Below are 23,888 nucleotides of genomic sequence, written 5' to 3' on the forward strand. Positions count from 1 at the left end.
AAAGAGAGAGAAAGAGAAAGCTAATCTATTATGCAAAGTGATGAATAATATAATCTTACTGTCATATACCAATAAAGATTAACAATAGAGTAAAACGCTGTGTTTTTTCGACCCTCTATAACCCAATTACTATAGCATTTTTTAACGTACGCCTTGTTCTATAAATAATTAAGTAATTGACATCATACGCTGTTATTTTTTGATTTTATTTTTAGGCAAAATTATCTACAAAAAAAGAAATTAATTATTAATTAATCATTATTCTCTAGAAGACAACTTGAAATAATATTTTTTCGGTATTATAACAGTTTGCTTAATTCTCTGCGTACCATTGCAAAAATAGTACAAAATAATATTATTCAAAATAATGTTATTTTATACTACCTTCAAATACAAAAAAAATGCTTGGATTATACAGGGCAAAAAAAAGATAACTGTCAATTTATATAAAAAATGCTAGTCATGTTCGGACAATCTGTATACATAAAATGTATGGTCTATTGTCGTACAGAATGCCATATATTTCAATATTTGATAAAAACAATATCTGTGTAATATCGTTATTTTTATATGTGAAACGATAAATTGGTTAATATTCTTTTTTAGTAGCCCCATAAAATATGTATAATATAAATAATGATAGACTTGCAAATCAATTGGGATCATTGGGAATATCTTGGATAATTCTTTACAAAAACGTACATAGCACACGCATGCACGGATCACGAATTTATTTATTTATTTATTTATTATCTTGATCTTGATAAATGTATATTGTGTAAAGGGTTTATTTTTAAGTAATATATACTTGAAATCAGACAGCGCTCTTTCTTATAGTTACTGAGATATTTTAAGTTAAAGATACACATGGCTAAGACTAAGGCTGAGAAGAACGTCTCTAAAGTTATATATAGGGTGTCCGAAGTATGTTGTAAAATGTCATAAAATATCTCAAAAACTGTAAAGGAGATTAGAGGAGAACTCTTTACAACATAGATCAAGATCAAGGTGATCGGTAATGTTAATAAGTTTTTGTAAAGAATTTTTCTATATATTTAAAATAGATTCGAAAAGTAGACCAAAACTGAGTTATTTATAAAGAAATCAATGCTATATACAGGAATGACAATTCCTTTCGTATATCGATGCATCGATCGCCGAAAAATGACGAGACAATAATATATGAACAATCGATATTTCTCACCTTTAAACCCTTATAAGCAATAATAACGGAAGATAGGCTGATTATTGAATTCTATCGATAAGTACAGTGGTACGTCCATTTCGTATCTCTTTCGATTGCCATTGTAGTTCACTCTAAATTCCATTTCACTTGCGTTTACTTTTTAGTACGGACAACAGTGCATTATATATACGATACAATTGTTTACGACAATAATACTAACCGTTTCTTAGTATAACATTTCTTCTTCCATTTAGAATAAGACTATTAGGTCTATAATAGTCATCTTATAATGATAGTTATTTATTATATAGTATAGAGGGAGAGAGCAAATATAAAGGTATTTAAAGTACAATTGTGTGATGTTTCTCAAATGTCGCGCGATATCTTCGTTTCCTTATTCAATTATGTTTGTGAATAATCCAACCTTTTAATTTAATTTTGCAAATTTTTACGAATTTTCTATAAATTTTAAAAAGTAAGTTAGAAAGATGTGCACACCAACATAAAACTACAATCAGTGAAATTATAGCAATTTGTTCGAGTCTTTTGATCATTAAGTAATATTATATCGTACTTAAGCTACTGGCATAGTATCCTGAGACAGTTGTCTTCTTGTACCAATCCTTATGATGATTTTCTCATGGTTGTCTTTTTAATAAATGTATGTATAAATGTATATATCTTTCTTATATTTTAAAATGTACACATTTAATTGTTTCAAAGCGCGTTTCGAATAATTTAAATTTAAATAATTAAATTCTCTCCTTGATTTATATATCAATGAATAACTAAAACTATAAAAAACCGATAGCAAAAAATCATTTAATCATAGCTATTAATTACAAAACGCTATGTACTTGTCCGAAATAAAATTGTCCCATTTGATTTTACGTCTTGCATCCTCTGCGCCTTATACACTCATTATATAAAAGTAATGAAAGCATTGCAATTCGTGACATATACGTCACGATATTTAAAACCTAATTCATATATATAAAAAATAATTTATGATTGATCTTGACTCAATGATAATATTTCCTCGTCTTCATTTTCTTTATAACATTTTTCTTAATTTCGATACATTATACTTAAACGTATTTAAGTGTCATTTTTTTTTATATATTAAGTAATCGTCAAACCGTAATAACTTTTTTTCCCTATATTTCGCACTGGCATTATCAAATGATCCGCGCTAAGAGAGGTTGTATTAATTGATAATTATGACTTCGCGCGCGCGATCAAGAAATGAACGAATATAAATTGTCAAAGGACAATAGTTTCTCATTCTATTTTCAGTTGGAGTACATTCGATATACACACGATACATATTCCTGCCGCGTATCTTTGATACAACGAGGCACCACGTATACCCTATAGCGCGTACAGGTGAGTGCAATAACTTTTCTTAATAACTATTATTATCAGCAAGAGCTCTCTCGCAACACATTACACGATTATTCTATTATTCACACGCCAAATAATATCATGTATAATTAGTGCATTATGACGTAATAGAAAACTAGTCATAAGGCATCGAATCGATTCACGCTGTATCTAATTTGCGTCTTGTTAACGTCGCAAACGGAATAGTCACGCGAGGCGATAAACACTCTTCCGAAAGCGAAAAATCGATCGAGCAATTTTGTAAATTATAAACTTCAACTTTATTATTGAATTCCCGCGAAAAAACTATCATTTATCTATATATGCGGTACATTGACGTAAACTATAATCTCGTTATGTGTGTATGTAATATATTATTATCAAGGAGTTTGTTCATCTTAATGAAGATACTAATTACATAAAACTTGAATACTACATTCTTTGTGTTATAATATATTCGCAGTTAAAATTTCGCACAATTAATCTGCATAGTTTGTGAGAAACTCAAAGTTAAAAAACGCGATTTTTACATATGTCTTTACGAGTCAGAGCAAGACAAATATACGCAATGACAATTATTACGTTGTAACATTTACGTTGTAAAACTCATCATTGTAAACTTTACAAACGCTCAAATCAAAAAGCTTCGTAAAAAAAAAAAAAAAAAAAAAAAGGAAAACATGAATGATAACATTCATTACGTCGCATGTTTTTGTATAACAGCTGAAAAACTATTGTTTTCTACATAGAATCGTTGGAAATAAGGGCGCAATGGTGAACAAACTCCTTAAGATACTTCTCGCGCGAGACTAATTAAGAATCGTAAAAATCGCGCAGCTATTCCGATTATTAACGATGATTATATTTATATGTTCGCAGCTACTGTTTTTACTTCTAAAGTCGAGAATATGTATAATACATTAAATAGTTTATATTTTATTGCTAGTTAATTTGACTGAGATTCCAATTTTTTGTTATATAAAATGCGAAGATATTCTTGTCTCACGATGAAAAAAATGACAACTATCGAAAGAAATAGATATGGCATCGCAAAACGGGCTTAACAATCGTCAAGTGCGTAAAATATTTACAATAATTTACGAATAATAATTCATTTCTTCGTTAAGAATGCATTATAAATTATTACATATAAATTCTTAAAAATCAGAAAATTATAATAATACACTGTTGCATTTCTTTCATAAAGAAAATTGACTGTATTATACATATACATATACATATCATACATACATACATACATACATACACACGTATTCATACATACACACATACATACAAACATACATACATGCATGCATGCATGCATACATACATACACACATACATACATATAGATATACATACGTAGATATATAAGTGTATGTATATGTATATATATATATATATACATACATACATATACATACACTTATATATCTACGTATGTATATCTATATGTATGTATGTGTGTATGTATGTATGCATGCATGCATGCATGTATGTATGTTTGTATGTATGTGTGTATGTATGAATACGTGTGTATGTATGTATGTATGTATGTATGATATGTATATGTATAAAAACGCATTGTTATGACAATATATTACTTGTTTGAGACTCATATACTGTGTAATGTTAGATATATGTAATTATATTGCACGACAAATACCGCGTGATAATTTTCCACTTTTCCAGTTCGAAGATCAAACACGAGTACTAATTTTCTGCAAAGTACATCACACAAATATCTGACTATATATGTTAGGCTTGGAAAATTAAATTTCAAATTATTGGATAGCTATGTTTTAGAGATTGGCAATATTCATTAGTCAACGCGATGATTCGCATCAAAATGCGTTCTTAATAATAAAAAAGCAGATGGAGAATGAAAAAGTAGGTAGTAAAAATATGTAAAAATATGTAAAAATACGAGCTTAACATATATATACACATATATAATATATGGATGCGCATGCGCGCATATGTATGTATATATCTATGTGTATATGTATATACTAAATTGATCGTTTTTCAAGTATGTATTTTGGGTACATACCACTTTTATTTAGGTTCCGTAAGTGTTAAATAAATCTACGAATCATACGATGATGATCCATGATCGTGGGCTGGACTCGGCGGCGTCGATGGATTTGAGCTGTTGTTCGAAGCTATCGAATGTCTAGGGCTGCCTCCAGATGGATGCTCCTGTATATAAAAAATGCATGTATATATGAAAAGTATCTAGCTGTAATTTTAGACAGCGTTTCCGAGGTTTATATCCTAATTTTATAAATGTATTCTATAGATTTTTGTTCTTTGTAACTAAACTTTTTGCACTTCTTGTTTTTTCTCTCCAAATTCTAAATATATTTCTATCTCATTTTTAGCATACACAAGTGCAAGAAATTCAGTATAAAGACTTTCAGTATAAAACCTTATATTAAATATAAATAGTATAAACTTTTTTGCTCTTTTATTGGATTATTTTGAATTTGAAGATGGAGACTATAATGGCAGAACAATCACAAGTGCAAAGAAATATAAATTTCTCAAGACAGGGAATGATGGAGATTATTTAAATAAATAATAAATTTTTCGCCAAGAAACAACAGAAAAGAAAATAAAAATATATATATTATATCATATATACACATATGTACATACATACATGACACACATATAGGCATACAAGCACACGTATTATATTTGCAAAACTTATTATAAAGGTCGAGAAACATGTAAATTTGTGATAATTCAATAGATAGAGTTGTTCTTTATCTTGTGACAATAATGATGACAATAATTACAACGTAACTAGTAACTTATCAATATAAAAAATAACAAGATTAACATACCTTGTTATGTAACGATGCGATACTGCCAAGAGAGAGTGGAGTATGTGAACGCAAATGTATCGATTCAGAATCAATTTGGTCCACTGGAGTGCGTGGTAAAGAAGGTGGCGTGGCCGTTGGTCGTGGTGGTGCAGGACCTCTTCGTGATGTTGTTGAACCTATGTATATTTCATTTAATCATATTTAATGAAAATGAAAAATATATGTTCTCCACACAAACACACAAACACATATGCGCACTTTTATTTACACTTTTACTTTCTCTCTCTTCCCCTCTTGCTATTTATAATATTAAAAGTTCATAACAATATAGTTTACCAAAGCTACATAAACTTCATAGCTATAGCTACATACGTTCCATAGCTGTAAAATGCATTGTACAAATTTACCATTGTGCGGCGAATACCCAGAATTTCTCGACATATGCGAGCTCAGGCGACGTGTATCGGAAGGAGGATGCCTAGGAGGCAATGGCGCTGGTTTGTTTGGTGTTTGCAGCGTAGAATCATATAGCTGCAAAAAAAGTTGAGTAAAATGAAAATTTGATAGATTTATGCTTTAATATTAAAATTAAAATGTAAGAAAAATTAAAATGAAAGAATTATCGTCCTATTTATTAAATAAGCAGCAATATTTTCATATTACTTACTCTTTGCTGACTACTGTGAAGATGAGAACTACTATGATGGCTCGTATGTTGTTGATCAGCAGTTTCTAATGTCGTGGGTAAATCTAATAAACGTTGTATCTGTAATTTAAAAATGTATATGAAATATGATAAACATGTACATGTATATATAAAAGTAGAGTTAATAAACAACATAAAACGATTAAAATATCTAGTGATTTTTTATATTAATTTGTCCACATACATAGCATAGAATAAGAGAAGCATTGATTAAAGAACTTTCTAAATGAGTTCTTTTATGTACCTGTATCCCATTTCCTGGACCCATATGGCTGATATGATTGAAATTTGTGGGTGCAGAAATCATTTTCGAACGTCTGTCCGTAGGGCGAACGGTTCTATTGCCTTCTCTCAGTGAAAACCGTCGCCGTGGTCTTGTCATTTGTCTACCACTCGTATCTAATGGTGTCAAATTTAGTAGTTCTCCTAACGCAATGTATAATATTGTTAAATAATAATTAATTAATCCAATAATGTGAAAATTGGATAGTATATAAATGTGGCAAAATTTGAGATGTATGTTATGTATAAAATATACTTACGCTGACGTAAATTGCTAAGATAAATAACATATGGCATGTCATTTATTATGCAAGACGTAAGAGAGCCCGAAATATTTAATGGTCGGGCTCGTTTCACATTAAGCGTTTGTAACCAGTCTCCAGAGGTACAATCAAACAAATCAATATGAGTCTCGCTATACACTAATAAATATCCTTCGCAATAACCTGAAATTCGCGAGAATAATAAAATCAATGAGAATAATGAGAAAACTTATTTACAACTTTGATATTCAAATTTAACATTTAATAGGATTAATATGATTATATATAGTTATTGATATTGGTTAGTCGATACTTACTAACTGCCGTAGGAACTGCAGGATACATTATCTCTCGGTCTCGACTCTTTCTTCCTTGACTGTCGACATATACCGCTAACGTATGGAAGACTAATAAGAATTCACCCCGTGCTAATTCGATACAACGTAATGCATCCACGGCACTATAGGTAAGAAAACCTAAGAGTGTATTCTCAGCGTGGACCAAAGCTGAAGAAAGTATAAAAATATTCGATGAAGATAATATACAGATTGCTATAAAATAAGAGTAAGTTTAATAAAGAAAAAGCTTTCGTTTTATATTCTACTTACAAATAGGATGATGATCTCCCAAAATGCTGTAAATAGAAAAACCAGATGGATAGCCAACACACAAGCGACCTTCGGAAAGAATTTGCAGGGTTTGTGCATGACATGGTAACATTAATTCACGTAAACGTTTATGTCTTGTTTTGGTACGTGTTATTTCATAGATGATGATTTGAGATGCATTCTACAACAAGAATAAAACGCATGGCGTTACATACGATATATCAAAATAAATCAGTTGTCGTAAAAAATCGTTAAAAATATTCTATAATCGCCTTCTTACTTGTTTCTTTATTGCAACGCATAAGCAATAATTAAGCGGATTTCGGCGCACTACTCCAGTTGTTAATGTAATGCATCCTTTAGTCTCCGCGACTTTAATCCATTCGACTTCGTCTCCATCCAAGGCACGTACTGGAACCAGCCGTACATGACGTTGTTTTCCGCTTAATACAACAATCAATTGTTCTTCAATAACATATTCGAGAAGATATATTTTTTTTCCTTCTCCGACTCTTGCAATTTCTGCAATGTATCATAATTTGCACTTAATTTATATAAGATACAATCGTTTATACTGCTACTTATGAATACTTTTTATAAATAAAAAATGTCTTTCATATATATACCTTCTACAGAGAAATATTGTATTATAATTTTGTATAGTAAAAGTCTATAATACAAAATATCTGAGATAACTTACCACTACGATCTAAATCTAAACAGAAGAGACCTTCTTCTGTACCAATGACTAGACGATCTGGATCAATAATTGCTCCTGACATCACATTTTTTATGAATGCCAAGGTATTGTCCAACAGTTCTTTCGCTCTAAAAATCTATAGCAAAAGAGAAAAATATGAATTAATAAAGTGTTAATATCTTATATTTGCAAAAAATATGATTAAAAAAAATTTTCTTAATGACAAGTTTTTGAAGATATAAAAAGAGAAATGTTTATTACAGATGTAATTAAGTATATACCGTTGTGTTTGGAAGATTGTTCCTCTTTAAAATCCTATGAAGCTCGCTTAAAGCTACTACCCATTTTGTCTTTTCGCTCTCTGTATCTGCCAACATTAACGTATGATTTCTCAATCCAGGAGGCTCCAATAGCGACGTTGTTATCTAAATTAAAATAAAAACTATTTATTCCATGCAAAATATAATGCACAATAAACTTTCAAATGCCTAAATTGAGAACAAAATTATCGCGTAAAATAAAAACAATGGGCTTAAATTGTCAAAGTATTATAGTCAAGTAATACTACAGTCAGAATAATATGATTAAATTAATCAGAATTTATCAATTAATATGCAGATGTATAATTTATTGATTATTTTTACTATTACACGAACACAAACGTTCTTATTTTACATTCCCAATCTACAATTTTAACTAAGAAATAAGAAAAATCCAAAATTTCTGCAAGTTGATTGATTTGGAAAAATACGATAAAAATAGGAATCTATTGTATAATTACAATAAAAATATCAAGGAAATTTTACCCTAAATATACACGGAATATCCTTCTTTGTAGCGTGTATTACATCAGAATCACGAACCGAGCTCACGCTAAATTCTTCGTCTCGCATATCTAGTACTTGCGAAACATATACAGATGGCAAAGCATTGCGATCTGGTGAAATATCATAGAGAAATAATTTAAAGTCGCAAACTACAACGAATTGACGAACCCAACCCTTCTTGACACCACCCATTTTTGGCACTTTGACATATCCTTCATATGCAGTTCCTATCCCTCTTGTAGGATCGATCCCCAATGGTCGTTTGGCTAAAACAATATGTCGCAAAATGTAAAATAAACACTTACATAACAAGGAATTGAGACGATATTATAAAGATAGAGAAGATGTGACTTAAATAACATATTTTGAATGTAATAAGCTTTTTAAAAATGGAATATTACTTATATAACGAAGAAATGAATATAGGTGCTATTTGAAATCGGCAGCTTTTTAGAAGACATATCTCAAAATAAAATTAAATTGGATCATAAAAATTTGCACAAACTATTTTAGTATTACTTACTTTGATCATGGGGTACAGGACACATTGGAGGTACTTTATCGCAACAAGGCATATGGCATGCAAAGCCACACACTTCGCATACAACTCCTTGCCTAGTTAATCCAACCATTAAAGATGTACAATGATTACACTTTGTGGGTGCCGAGAATGTCCGTACAAGAAACTGGTGTGATTTAGGTTTTGGTTGCAAATTAGTTTGACCATGAGTAGATGAAGACTTGTTCAAAAGTTCATGAGATAGTGGCGATGTTGGATCCTAGAAAGAAAAAGAAAAGAATTAAACTATATATATATGAAGCATATTATTAAATTTTATCCTATTTGTACCTTGTGTTTTGAAAATTAATTTAAGCCTTATTAAAAATATACTTCTATATCAACCCGTTTCTCTAATAGAACGAGGATTATTAATCAACTCGTTTGTAATCTCTTTTTTTAATTCATCAAATGCATGTTAAGATACTTACGATACTAAGTTCAGACAAATTACTTTTGCTGCTTGTAATACTAGGTGCACGATTATCCTCGATGTCACCTTCTACGCTGTCGACGCTTCCATGACGTGTACTACCTGTCTCTTTAAGAAAGTGCTCGAGATATGACATCTGTGATGTAGGACGTTCTAAAACTAAAATAAAAAAACAAAAATGGGTTTAAAATTTTACAATTACAAATATTTATAAAACTTGTAAAACATTTGCGAAAACAGATGTAAGAGAAATAACACAATCATCCTGGTATTAAAAATTCGGCACCTAGTATTAAATGTTTATATGTAATATCTTACCTGAAAATTAATGGTATTTAGCACAACATTTATATAGAATTTATACATGCTTCTCTGCCATCCAAAAAGAGAATAACAGTAGTAATTGTGTGATTTTTAGTATTACATAAGAATAGTAATATCTATGTACAAAAATAGTATATATACCAAAATATACAGATACATTAAACATGCTTCATTATTGCAGATATAATTATTATAATTATTATAATATTATAAAATTGCACTAACAAAAAAATAGCTTAAAAACATTACAAGTTTTAGCTAATATTAATACACAAAGCATAATTCATGCAGCACATATCTATTAATAGTTTAATCAATTAATAAAATAATCAATTAATCAATTATATTATGGAGAAATAATTAAAACTAATCATATCATTAAGGAACAAAATTTACAAAACCTGTCAACACTATCATAACTTAAACAGAAATAACATTGGGCGTACACAATATAATCGTCTTCTTATTATAAGTGTTAAGAGTAGCACAGTGCTATGTTTTGACTAAATATGGAACGACAAAGCGAATAAGATTGTACAAACAGATACACGGTTAAAAATCCTCTTTTCCAGATTTTCTATTAGAGAAAACGGAAAATATAAAGATATAGAAGATATAAAAAATATAGAGATATATATAAAAGATATAGAATAAGAAATAAAAAGATACAACATAGCCCTGTGCTATATAATTAGCAGTAAAATATCCAATCCAAAATCGCTCTCTTTTGCTGCCACATCATTTACCGGGTGGCGATACGATGGCGATGGCATTCTGATTGATGAATGTGTTGACTGGAACGAATCTATTTAATAAGCGACAAGTCGTGATGCGGGGGACACGCATTACTGGTAAGGGTGACGACGGCTGATGTACGATGATACGTTGGGGTTTGGTGCTAACGATGTTTGGAGATTTGCTTGATGTATCGCTGGATGAGACAGCTGTCACAAATATAGTTTGAAGATGAGCAATAAGAGGCCCCACACGCAGCTCGTTACGCCAATAAACAGAGGCACTTTGTAGTCTAGAAATCAGAATCGCATACCGTACTGGAGAATCGAATTATTATACTAGATAGATCCCAGATAACGATCTCTATAATTCGTACATCAATATGAACAAAAGTTTTTAATGCACGTTTAAAATTATAAATTTTTTCGCACATAGCAGATCCACAAAGATATTTTTTGTAATCTAGAAGAGAATTCCAATAACGTTGTGTATTCAACCGATAAATCAGATTATTACATTGAATAACGACTTGAATAACGACGTAATGATAACAATTTAGTGATAATTGTCTTTTACATATATTGATATAACAAATATATAATTATTTTTTCAGTAATATCTTAGAATTTTTTCTATTTGCTAGCTTTTTTTGTATTCTTGAGTAGATTAATGTATTTATAATATGAAAATTAAGATATATTATGATCAGTAAATAAAAAGAGACCACAGTAACTTATAGACTCTCCTTTGGTATTTTAAGCATATTATAAATAAACATCACATATAAATTGTTCGTGTAACATTTATCGAACAATGCCGATTTTATGGATTACGATAATAAAGATGGAGACCAAAATACTTTAATTTAAAAATAACTATTAATAATGCTAATGACAATTAATCGATTGCCTGTAACATTTTCTCTCTTCCTCTGTTAAAAGAGAAACTTTTTAAATACGATCTTGTAAAAAAATAGGCAATGAGTATTAATCTTATGGTCAGAATTAATAGAACTAAAAAAAATTGGGAAATACAAGGCTGGGAAATACAGAAAATATAAATAAAAATTAAACTTGTGTAAAGCATTACAGACGAAATGAAATTTTAAAGAAAAAATTGGTGAATATATTCACAAATCGTCTTATATATAAACGGTAAAACTGAATACTCAGTTTTTCTAAAATCGCTTCTAATATGTATTCAGTTTTACCTTCTAACTAAAAAAAAGAAAAGAAAAGAAAAAATAAATAAAAGTGGTTATTAAGCAGAGACAATGTTTACATTATCATTTTTACTATAAATAAATGTAATATTTTCATAGCGCAAACGCTTTATCGCCTAAACTGATATTCTACAAAAAAAAGTAAAACTATTGTTTCACTTCTGGCACATGGTGGCACATTATTTTTATCTCAATTTAATATCAAAATCCCCGTGTAAATTTAAAAAAAGTATTATCATATTCTCTGAAAATCGCACATATGTAATACTCTAAATCTCACTCAACTTTGTTAAGCAATACTTTTTAGATATATATTGCTCATAGAAAGTTTTCTCTCAAAAACTGGAAATTCTTTCCTATAGCAGACGTTTAACACTCCAATTTCTTCGTTTATTTATAATTAAAAATAGATGACATTAGAGCGTGATTAGAATCATAAATTGATAAATAAATAATATTGCATATGAGCAATTATTTCATATTCCCACAAAACTACATTGGCTCAAAGATATACATGCAAAAGCCGTCACCGAAAATGCAAGTATAATTATATAGAAATCTCCATAAGATTAAAATAACCCAAATAAAAAAAAAAGTTGTATACATGTATGTGTGTGCGCAAGATCTGCTTTTTTCTGACTCCAAGTATAAATTTGTTTATTTTATTCAGATTATTCTAATTTTGAAATAAAAGGCTCTGATATTGAATATCCGGGAATGGAGATTGGGCTAATTGGGCTAAGCGCATGGTTTACTGCACTTAGCTCTTAATTAGCCTAATCTCCACTCCCGGATATTCTAATCTTGTTGAAATTTCTATATAATTCCTATATAAGTTAAAAAGTATTGATTTGTGAATGTAATGTGTGACATACCCTCTGTATGTGTGTGTGTGTGTGTGTGTCTATGGCGTGCGCGCGTGCATGCATGTATATGTCAATAATATCTTTATAGAACAAAATCAGAACTTAGGATATGTTCGATGCTTGAAGATTAACACATCCATAAATTAAGTACATATCATGTACAATTGCAATTTGAATAAAGTGTAGATACAATATTCTCATAACGATATAACAAACAAAGTTTTGTGTATTTCTTGCTTCTCACATTATTAATTAAAATGTACTTACAGCCATCACCGGTATCGAGACGCGCTTGCAATTCTTTTATTTGCATATCTTTTCGCTTCAATTCGTGTGACATGGTATCTAACCGCTGTTTAAGATCCTTTAGTTCTCTAAAAAAATAAAGAAAGAAAAGAGAAATGAAACAGAGATATCCAATTTATCATCTTTGACGTGCAAGTTTTCATGCACAAATTTTCAATGAAAAATTCAATTACTTTTGTGCAGCTATCAAATCTGATCTAGTCTTAGTGAGTTCTTCCGAAATTGCTTGCTTCGCTTGTATTTCACTCTGTAAGGAGCTCTGCAAGTTCAAGAGTTCCATTTTATCGAGTTTCTGCGACCGACGATTTCTCCAATTTTTATCGGTCAGAGTGGTTCCACTCCCAACACTACCGCTTATTCCACCCGAGTGTTTCAAGAATTCCAATTCTTCTGTCATTTTTGTGGCTAAGGCCTGAAATTGAAATAAATTTACTTTTTTTGTAAACAGGCTAACAAAAATCTCTCCATCTGTTCTTTCTCTCTGTCTTTTTCTCTACATATATATGCTTGTTATCATCTTTACTGATTGATAATTAAGAATATTTAGGAAGACAATTAAATCATATATGTGTACAAACCTGTAAGTATCCACGAGCGTCTTTTTCATCCGATACCCATTGAATAATTTCGGTAATTTGAGCTTCCCATTGCGCGATTGCTTCTTTTTTATTTCTTAATTCTTCGTATTCGTCTTCCAATTGTCTTCTTTCGCCTTGTAATCTATTAACACTATCAGTGAGAGCACTGAGCTCTAATACAAGCTTCTTATTCTCTTCGACTAGCATAATCTTTTCCCTCTCATGACGTCTATTTAACTCGCTTATAGTTTCTTCACTGTCTGTGATATTTTCCAATCTTGCAGCATCCAATTTCTCTTTTGTAAGTTGCACTTCTCTTTCGAATAGCTCTTTTCTAGTTTCCGCTTCATGTAATTGTTCCTGCAGACTTCGAATATCAAGATTAAACCTGCTTTGTTGTTGAGTCAAGTTTTCGTTATATTGAACTTCAAGTTTCTCAACTTCTGCTTTTAACCTATTAATCTCCTGAGTTGCCAAGGCATGATTTGCACTGACATCGTTCCCAAGAGAACGTTGTCTGATTTTCTCAGTCTCTTCTTGCATTTGCTTGCAATATTCTTCACTGCGTTCTCGTAATTTCCTTTCTTTACTGGTCTCTGCCATAGCCTCATCAATTCTATTTTCTAGCTCTCTGCGCAGTTTTTCGGCTTTTCGAATATCATGGCGTAAAGTATCGACTTTCTGCATTGCAACTTCTAATTCTTCTTCTTTGTCTCGAACTTGCCTTGATAACTTTTGCTTTTGTTGTCTCAGCTCAGACAATTTATCTGACACTTCCGTGTATTCCGCCATTGCGAGTTTACGTTGCGTGAGCGCATCCTTTAATTCCTTTTCTTGAAGTTTTAGTTTCTCTTGAGCATCTAATTTGTCTTTAATAATTTCTTCTTTCTCCAAGCGTAGACATCGAACTAGCTTTTCTAGTTCACGGAATTTCATCATGTCACCATTATCTAAAGTTCGTAATTCGCGTGGAACATCCATAGATTTCAATTGTGACTCCAATTCTATATAGAATAAGCAGATTTTATGTCAATATTGTGATTGAGACTAACAGATAAAAGATATTATTGCAGTTTAAATATAACTTTACCACAATTGCGTTTTGTAAGCATATTTATTTCGTCTTGTAGCTTTCTGGTTGCATTATTAGAATCAGGTGAAATACCAGGTGAAGAATGACTTATACTCGATTGATTTTTCAAATCATCGATAATTTTTATCAATCGTGCATTTTCTTCCTCGAGTATTTGTACACGTTTATCTGTCTGAGATAAAGCAGAAATACAACCCAGATCCGATATGCAACTGTAATGTCAAATTGCAGTGATAAAAAAGAATATATTTCTAATGTCAATTGATTAATCCAATATATATACAATATACTATTCGCGATATTCGACTGTCGTATCCTCAATACATTGTAGATACAGCAATCAAATTCAATGAACCAAAGAAAACAACTAGAATGCCTTTGTAAATGGCTTGGTTAAACAACTATCAAGAGTATATTTTGACTATATAAAAAATGTGAAGTTTTGTGAGACCATAAATTATGGTTTTAAATTTATCTTGATGTCAAAAAGAAAAATTTGTGCTATTAGATATGAAACAAACTCGATACAAATAACGAAAATTCAATACAAACTTTGTTTTCGCTTTGTAAATTGATAAATAGTTATAAAATGTTCAATTGTGTTGTAAAGATTCATTTGAATTCACTGAAAATATAGGACAAAGATGTAGAGTGAATCATATATGTATTTATTAATGCAGAATAATAAAAAAAGTTTTCAGTATATTTTACCAATCCATATTACCAAACACAAACGATAATAAAAAAACAAAGAAATAGGAGCCTTAATATTTTGATCAAATAACTCTTAAACTGAAATGTTTTTTTATATCATCATTAAGTATTAAAGATATAGAGAATTTATAATGGACGCGTGTTGTATATAAAAGTAGAAAAAAAAAATACTTCGTACCTTCCTTGTGTAAAACTAAAACCAACAAATGGTAGATGAAGCCCGGAGAAGGCAGAATTGGCGGCTGGCGGCACGGCGTCGGAAGTACGAATATCGGTATCATCGACATCAAAATTTGACGTATCACTGGGTGACGAAACTTCGGGAATGTACGGCGCAGTACTATCTCTGAGTGTATCCCAATCGACTCCATTGAACCAAGGATGCTTCTGCATTTTAAAATGTACACAAGATGCGCGATTTAGAATTATATTCTAATGATGTGTGACATATCATAATATATATTTGTTGTGAATGTTATATATTTTTCATTTATAAAAATAATGTAACAGTTACATGTTATATCTCTTGAGATTCTTAAGTAGAATTCATCGTAATTTATCATCACAGTAATTTAAGAAAATATTACTAGCCACAATTTGTTAATTTTCAACTTAATTTTCAATGTGTGTGTGTGTGTATGTGTGTATGTGTGTGTGCATCGCGTGCGATTATTAAATGCTTTTCTCTGTTAAAGACTATTTACATAATTTGCAAAAAAGATTTCCTTATTTCTTAAAGACTTTTAAAACTAAATAAGGATTATAAGCTTTTTGCAATATGAATATTATAAGATATATATTATAACCAGAACAATTAGTCTTGACTTTTTGTAGAGCGCATACAACCCATACGGCATGAAAAAAATAAAAAATTGATCTGATATAAAATGTGTTAAATATCAATAATAAAATCGTATTACCAAGTTAGCTAAATAAGGATAATAAGCTTTTCTTCCTTATATTTTTGCAAAATAAATTCATTCAGTAATAAATTCATTAAAGAATATCTGTAATCAAGAAAAATTTCTGATGTATATATCTAATATGACAGAGATGTGTGCCAGCAAATTTTAATTGCTGAATATAAAATAGATTGCAAATGATATATAAAATATGTTCGCACGATTATTGTAGCAAAACTTACCTTAAAATCGTCAATTCCATTTTGACCTAATCTAAATTCAGAGCTGCAAATCAACTTCCGCATCAGATCTTTGGCTTCTTCAGAAACATCATATATAGCGTCCGTAGGAAAATCAAAACAATTCTATAAAAGAAAGCATCAACTTTTCTCAATAAACAAATAATATCTTAATTAAATGAAAAAATCTAGAATTTGGAAAAAGCTTACCTTGTGATTCATAATTTTTCCATAAGTTTCGACTAGGGATTCTGCATAAAAAGGTGTTTCACCATAAAGCATTTCGTACATACACACTCCAAGAGACCACCAATCGCATTCAGGACCATACTGTCCCTGACCATCTTCCATCGCCTAGTAGATATATATGAAACCACATACATATATATATACATATATACATACATACATACATACATACATACATACATACATACATACATACATACATATATATTATTATATATATTCGTTTGTAATATGAAGCATAATATTCAAAATTACCCTCAATATCTCTGGTGAAATATAGTCTGGAGTACCAACTGCAACATTACTTTGTACCGTCCCATCTTCAAATAGTCGTAAACAAGAGCCAAAATCAGCTAATCTGATATGACCATTTGCATCCAATAAAACATTATCAGGTTTAATGTCACGATGCACATAGCGCAAGTCATGTATAGAACCTATAGCTAGCACCATTTCTGCTATATAGAATCGAGCCATATCTTCGGGGAGACGATCCTCAAATTTGCTCAATAATGTCAATAAATCTCCACCACAATAGTAATCCATGACCAAATACTATATAAACATTATGCAACAATCAGATAGTTAATTAATATTTTTTATACTTTTATAAATTAAAATTTATGTTAATTTATTATATTCATATTTTTCAGTTTTCTGCCGCGTGAATCACATACGCCGCACGCTTTTCATACAGAGAGTTTGACATTTACGTTATTAAATGTAACATTATCATAAAAGATATTTTGTAGAATCATAATATATTAATGTCTAAATATAATATATTGTGCAGTTATTACATTATAAAGCACATATGTCTGCTTAGATATTCTTTTGTGTTAAGCTCTTATTTTAAAACTGTTATTCTGTTCATTGTTGTATCAACTTAATAAATACTTTATTATAATCGTTTTGGTAACTTATAATCAATTATATAAAATTATATACAATTATATATAATTATATATATATTTATATTCATTAAATATAAAATATAGAACAAAATAAATATATGTAAAGAAGAAACAAAAAACATACATGGTATGTGCAAGTATATGAAACAAATATGTACATGTATATCTATAAAACAACACCATAGATATAAAACATCTTTTTTTTTCTTTTTTCATTTTATAGAAATCATATTATAGATTATAACAGATACATGTTTTTATTTGTTTAATTTTTGCTTTGTTTTATAGAGTATGTTAAACATTACATTTTATTTAATATTAATAATAATAATAAAATAATATTTGCAATATGAATATTATAAGATATATATTATAACCAGAACAATTAGTCCTTTTGGCATAATATCAGGAGGGGGATGACCGTAAAGATATTGCGACGAATCTGACATGTCTCTTTATTGATAAAGTTGTTTCTTACCACAATTTGTAGTGGATATTTTCATTGTCATTATTAACATTGGTTACCTCCTTATACCACATTGTTATGTTATCTGTGATAAATTTCTCTGTAATAAATAATTTATTACTATAACAATAATTCGAATCGTATATTAATACTTGAGAAAGTGTAACTATACTTGAAATCTTGACAAATTTAAAATACATAGATTATAGATTGATGACTATATGGGTCAAATATTTTATTTATAAAATAATATAGGTAAATACATATTTTAATCATATTGAGATTTTCAAGTTTTTTTTTATGAAATTGCGAAATTACTTAATTTTTTATTTTTGTTGTAATTGTTTTTATTATGAAAAAAAAAACAAAAAGATAAAAAATCTATGAATATAAAAAAATAAGAAAAAATAAAAATATAAAAAACAAAAAGAAATGATATAGAATATATAGACATTAGTAGATAAGGGAAAGAAATAGCAATGTAAGAAAATACAAAAATGAATTATACAAAATGCATTTTTTTTTTTTTTGCAAATGTGTTCATATGTATCGCATCATTGATAACCTAAAGAAGAATTCTATTTACAATCGCGCTATATTAATTTCGAGTATCAGAAAAAAATAAAGTTTTAAGTTTTCTATTCATTAATATACAAAAAATGTATGAAATAAAATGGTTTTTCCTTCCTTTTTATTATCAATATTGTGCATCGATATATGCTTACCGATATATCAGCATGCTAATAAATAGAGTTTTATTCATTTCGCTCTTGATCATTGTATAGAGATCGTTCACATTGGAAATTACGTAACTGCGGTAAAGATAACTAAAAAATAGTTGGCGAAAATGTGCAACAAGAAAATTACATGTAAATAAAAAAAGTGCAAACGGGATAAAAATAGTCTACTGAGATCAAATACATTCGCGGGTGGTATTTGACAAAATCGCAAAAATATCTCTCCTAACGAATACGAATACAATCGTGCGAATGTTGTATCGTAATTCTGTCAAGTAATTTTGTCAAACGGATACAGTATATACGTCGTTACATGTCATAGCTGCAATAATCGTCCTAGATTTGGAGTTTATAACCTCGTCATAATCTCTGTATACACTGGCATTCGCGAGCAAATTTGTATAACGTGAAGTTTCTCCTATCTAGCATATATAGGAAGCTGTTTCGAATAAAAGGATTTTTTTTTCATTGGCGATTCCAAGTGACCGCTCAATTAATGCAAACATACCTGCTGTAACAATGCGCACAATTTTCAAAATCTTCCTCAATTGTTTATTACACGCACTATGCTTGGTTATAGGAAACTATCTTGCATTAGCCATCCCCGGACTTTATCCGAACCTCAACAATTTAATTAACCCCCTAACAGGCCCTATGCAGAAAAAATATGGCAGCTCTACGTCATTAAATGTAGCCATGATAACTGACATACAGAATAGCAACGCTATTCGATTTTCTAGCACTTGGATTTTCTAGCATTAAACTTAGAGGTCGCTCGGGCTGATTTCACGTGTAGAAAGATCGTGGTTAATATACAGGGTGTCCCATTTTAATCTATCCGCTTTTATCTTCGCAGGATAAAGTCGAATCAAATATATATATATATAAATCAAAAATATGTTCTGACCAAAGTTATTTGGTTCGAAGAGGGAAAAATAGGGATGTTAGTATACGCTACGTATACTATATAGTATAGATACATGCGCGCATATGTGCTTCGCGGAATCCAGCCATCCTATATATACGTTATCAAGAGGCATGGCATATTGAATTTCGCGATACCCGATATAATATTCTGCCCACCCAGAAAATGGCGTTCAGTAGAGAAAACGTTCAGTTATCATCTTATCAACACTCGACGTTGATTTGTTCATTGTAAAAGTAAGAGCCAATCACGTTCGATTGCTACTGAGCGGTTTTTTCTGCTGAACGCGGCCAATGGCTACCCTAGCATTACATTTCCCATGTGACATAGTACATATATAGAAGTCGGTGAAAACAAATTATTTTTCATTTATATATATATATACATATATATTTCTTTTTTTTTAATATCGTCGTTAATATTATTAATAATTTCTCAGAAAGTACGAAATAAATACTAGTAACAGCGCAATTATACGAAGAATTTTATATGTAAGTGTTTCTAACCTTTTATTTTCCATTCTAAATTACAAGCCGGTTATTTTACACGATTAACGTTTTAATAAGTTGTATCTCAAATAACATTCTGATTACATTTGTGTTAATGAAAATTAATAAATGATAAATTCATAAGCAAATGTATGAGGCAAATATTGTTAAAGCAAATGTATCTGTATTTCAAAATACATGTAACAGATATAACATGTGTTATTTAATTACAAAATTATAAATATTATAATAATATTATTATAATTCTCAGGTTTATATGGATTTAAACAGTAAAATTCAAAGATTTTTGAAATTATCTTATAGGTTCTTATATGGTGAGTTAGTATATACAATTTGTCTAATTATAGAGCATTTAGCTCATGTTTGCTAAATTTTTTTGCTCATATCTATCACTCATTTAGGCCTCTATCACATTCTTCTTTTAAATTTTTTGTAAAATTAATAACATTCTAGTAACAATAGTAATTATAATATCATTTTATAATTTACAGAGTAATTACTGCTACAGAGCAAGAACAACTTTGTATATAATATGGACAGATCTCTAAAGAGATTGTTGCGACTATATCCAATAGCACGTAATTGGACAGTCCTATCAAATTATATAAAACCATTTCAATCAGTACAGAGTGTATCACGAATATATAGTACTAGTTTGACAGGTAATTGAACAATTTAGATATATTTATGATATAAATATAATATATATATATACTGCAACAGAATTTTTCTCAGATCATACACAACTGGAAGATCTTACATTATTAATGAAAAAGAACTATGCATCCAATGATATCAGAGTACCACATAGACCTATGAGAATCTTGGAAGAAGCAGCAACAAATTATATGAATATGACTGTGCATGATGTTGTTGATACAATGTCTACATTATTTAAAGTATCTAGAGATATAAAAGATATACAAATTATTGGAAAACACATAGGCTTTATACGTTTGTGTGAAGTATTAAATAAGGACATTAGACTCATGAAAACAAATGACATTATTGAAATGCTGAAAGTATTTACATACTTTAAAATCCCAACCAACAGTATTTTAACACAATCACTGTTGCAAATGATTCGCACAACCATAAATGAAATATCTCTTCGAGATATAATCTTTATAGTTTTTTTATTAAAGAAAATGGATAGCACACCATTGCGAGATGCTTTACTGATAGCTCTGCCTCTAGTATTTCAAGCACAGTTACCCACAAAGTTAGACTCAGAGGATATAGTTCTGTTAACATGGTCTTTAAGATTTGCAAATGAAAATAATATAAATAATCCAATAATACAAGATACAATACTCAAATCACTACAGAAATATGAAAATCTAGATATACGAACAGCTTGGTCCATCTTTCACAGTTTATGTTATACGTCTCATCTATCTCCAACAGCTTTTGACATATTGTTTGAAGTACAAAAGATTCTTATAGCTAATGCGAAACAATTAAATGTTCAAGAAATAATCAAGATACTTGAAAAACTGGTGTTTGCCACTATAAAGAAGTATGTTACAAAATTCTTATATTAATATCTGGTTATAAAAAGTAAGATATATAAACAATATACTATTTATTACAGCAGGGAATATGGATGCAAGTTCTACAATGAGACATTAGTTGATGCTTGTGTTAATTCAGCATTATCTTCAAACATTAATTTCAATAGCGGTATTTATCTACTCAAGCTATTAAATGATTTAAATTATGCACATATACCCTTCTTGGAATATTTAGCAGCAAAATGCTTCGAAGAGCCGAATCTATTAAAAGATGCACCATATTTTAAAGTATCCATCTTCTTAAAAGGATTTATCAATGCTGATTACAAGCCAGTATTTTGGGATACTATACGAGATGCAATATTGGCAAATGAAGTGGAAAATAAATCTTTCAGGAAATCTATGATCAGATTTGCTCTGCATTTAACTGCATTAGATTGTTATAGTCCAAATTTAATCAAAAAAGTTTTTTCTGAGAATATAAAAGCGAATGATACAATGAAGGATATTTATGCTAGAGAATTATTACTTTTATATCAAAGTGTTAAAACATTGTATCCTACATATGATGGACCATGGCCGGCGCAAGATATACTTGAATATGCTACTGTTAGTGTTAGCCCAATTCTTCCTACATATTCTATGAGAGCAGCATTAGAACTAGCATTAGGTGGACCTCAATACATTCACAATGATTTAAGAACAAGATTGGGTCATTATATTGGTACGTAATGAGCTCTCAAATTGGTTTCTCTTTTATCGTTATTAAGTGCAAAATATATTCTTTGCTAAGTTAAAAAAATAATCATTTTTATTTTTTAATTATTGAATAATGTATTAATAAATTAACTACATACATAATTTTAGGTCTCATAAATATTAATTCAAGATAATATAATTTTATAATAATTATCTTTAAGTTATTTAGATTATGATAGTAATCTAAAATTTTATCTATCCTTCTCTGAATCATAGACCATGTTGTTGTAATGAGAAAAGGCAGATATCCTGTTGCAATTAACACAGTTACATCCAGCGAAACTAACACAATTTATGTTGAGGATATACAAACACCAAGTGAAAGTCAAATGTAAGAGCATTTCCAATTTACTTAACACATTACAGTTATTTAATCACTTATTTATTGTTGTGATGCATATTTTATGTTTCAGAATACTTATCTTCAATTTACCCGATACTGCTTATGCTGTGAATTCACAAAGATTGAAAAGTACATGGTTGCTAAAAATAAAATCTGCTGAGGCGTTAACAAAATCCAACACAATTGCAATAAATTCTAGTTCTTGGATGAAGTTACCCGAACATGAAAGAGTTCCTTATTTGATGCAAGCTATAAGACTGAAAAGTGAGGATCTTTCGACTTCAATTGATTGAAATATTTTGTAATCAATATTATAAATGTCCCTATACAAATGTGGATTTATTGTCATATGTTCTCAAAATTGTAGACATTGCAATTACAACAAATGTATATTAACTATTAATGTACAGAAGTGTAAATAGAAAAATATACACAAGTAATAAAATAATAATCTATTTTAAAATATGTAAAAATAAAACAAGAATGTAAAATAATACATAGCTAACAGGATCAATTAATATACTAATAAAAATAAGCTTTTTTTAATATAAATTACAAATTCTTCTGCAATAAGATTATTATAATGTGTGTATGTGTGTGTGTGCGTGTGTGTGTTAGAGAGAGACAATTATTTTACAATATTTATTATTAATGGTCAGATATATTTCTCTTTGTTGGTTGTTATGTATATACTTTAATAGAAATATTA

The 23,888-nt window shown here is 29.6% G+C and overlaps 2 protein-coding genes and 1 long non-coding RNA gene across 6 annotated transcripts; 2 read left to right on the forward strand and 1 right to left on the reverse strand.

Moving 5' to 3' along the window:
- Nucleotides 1-4,154: 4,154 nt before the first annotated feature.
- Nucleotides 4,155-5,029, forward strand: LOC115238507. Its single transcript, XR_003884509.1, has 2 exons — nt 4,155-4,462; nt 4,639-5,029. It is a non-coding gene; the product is annotated as an uncharacterized LOC115238507 (long non-coding RNA).
- Nucleotides 4,513-17,589, reverse strand: LOC115238504 (serine/threonine-protein kinase Genghis Khan). 2 transcript variants are annotated; one of them, XM_029812402.1, is made up of 22 exons: nt 17,268-17,589; nt 16,974-17,117; nt 16,767-16,889; nt 15,801-16,009; nt 14,906-15,120; nt 13,816-14,819; nt 13,411-13,649; nt 13,199-13,305; nt 9,783-9,943; nt 9,316-9,571; nt 8,772-9,058; nt 8,247-8,390; nt 7,966-8,101; nt 7,546-7,787; nt 7,266-7,446; nt 6,975-7,163; nt 6,655-6,840; nt 6,357-6,511; nt 6,074-6,172; nt 5,814-5,937; nt 5,425-5,582; nt 4,513-4,774 (listed from the first exon to the last, which is right to left on the reverse strand). In XM_029812402.1, exons 1-22 carry the CDS (start codon nt 17,556-17,558, stop codon nt 4,661-4,663), a joined length of 4,764 nt encoding a protein of 1,587 aa, XP_029668262.1. In that variant the 5' UTR covers nt 17,559-17,589; the 3' UTR covers nt 4,513-4,660. The 2 variants fall into 2 exon arrangements, with proteins under 2 accessions (XP_029668262.1, XP_029668261.1); XM_029812401.1 differs by having other exon boundaries at nt 6,357-6,538.
- Nucleotides 17,590-20,421: 2,832 nt separating this feature from the next.
- On the forward strand, nt 20,422-23,627 carry LOC115238506 (FAST kinase domain-containing protein 2, mitochondrial-like). Of its 3 annotated transcripts, XM_029812412.1 has the most exons (7): nt 20,426-20,545; nt 20,814-20,877; nt 21,055-21,225; nt 21,299-22,082; nt 22,158-22,801; nt 23,053-23,167; nt 23,250-23,627. In XM_029812412.1, the coding sequence occupies exons 3-7, from the start codon at nt 21,096-21,098 to the stop codon at nt 23,470-23,472; spliced, it is 1,896 nt and encodes a 631-aa protein (XP_029668272.1). In that variant the 5' UTR covers nt 20,426-20,545; nt 20,814-20,877; nt 21,055-21,095; the 3' UTR covers nt 23,473-23,627. The 3 variants fall into 3 exon arrangements, with proteins under 3 accessions (XP_029668271.1, XP_029668272.1, XP_029668273.1); XM_029812411.1 differs by lacking the exon at nt 20,814-20,877 and having other exon boundaries at nt 20,422-20,545; XM_029812413.1 differs by lacking the exon at nt 20,426-20,545 and having other exon boundaries at nt 20,863-20,881.
- The last annotated feature ends 261 nt before the right edge of the window (nt 23,628-23,888 follow it).

This window comes from Formica exsecta, unplaced genomic scaffold, assembly GCF_003651465.1.
Source record: "Formica exsecta isolate Colony F162 unplaced genomic scaffold, ASM365146v1 scaffold342, whole genome shotgun sequence".
Lineage (NCBI taxonomy): Eukaryota > Metazoa > Arthropoda > Insecta > Hymenoptera > Formicidae > Formica > Formica exsecta.

Coding starts and splice junctions, on each gene's coding strand:
- LOC115238504 (XM_029812401.1), bottom strand. CDS start 17,558: ATGGATTACTATTGTGGTGGAGATTTATTGACATTATTGAGCAAATTT. Junction 9,059..9,315: donor TCCTGTACCCCATGATCAAA/GTAAGTAATACT, acceptor ATATTGTTTTAG/CCAAACGACCATTGGGGATC. Junction 7,164..7,265: donor GGGAGATCATCATCCTATTT/GTAAGTAGAATA, acceptor TACTTTCTTCAG/CTTTGGTCCACGCTGAGAAT.
- LOC115238506 (XM_029812411.1), top strand. CDS start 21,096: ATGGACAGATCTCTAAAGAGATTGTTGCGACTATATCCAATAGCACGT. Junction 21,226..21,298: donor ATATAGTACTAGTTTGACAG/GTAATTGAACAA, acceptor AATTTTTCTCAG/ATCATACACAACTGGAAGAT. Junction 22,802..23,052: donor AAGATTGGGTCATTATATTG/GTACGTAATGAG, acceptor TCTGAATCATAG/ACCATGTTGTTGTAATGAGA.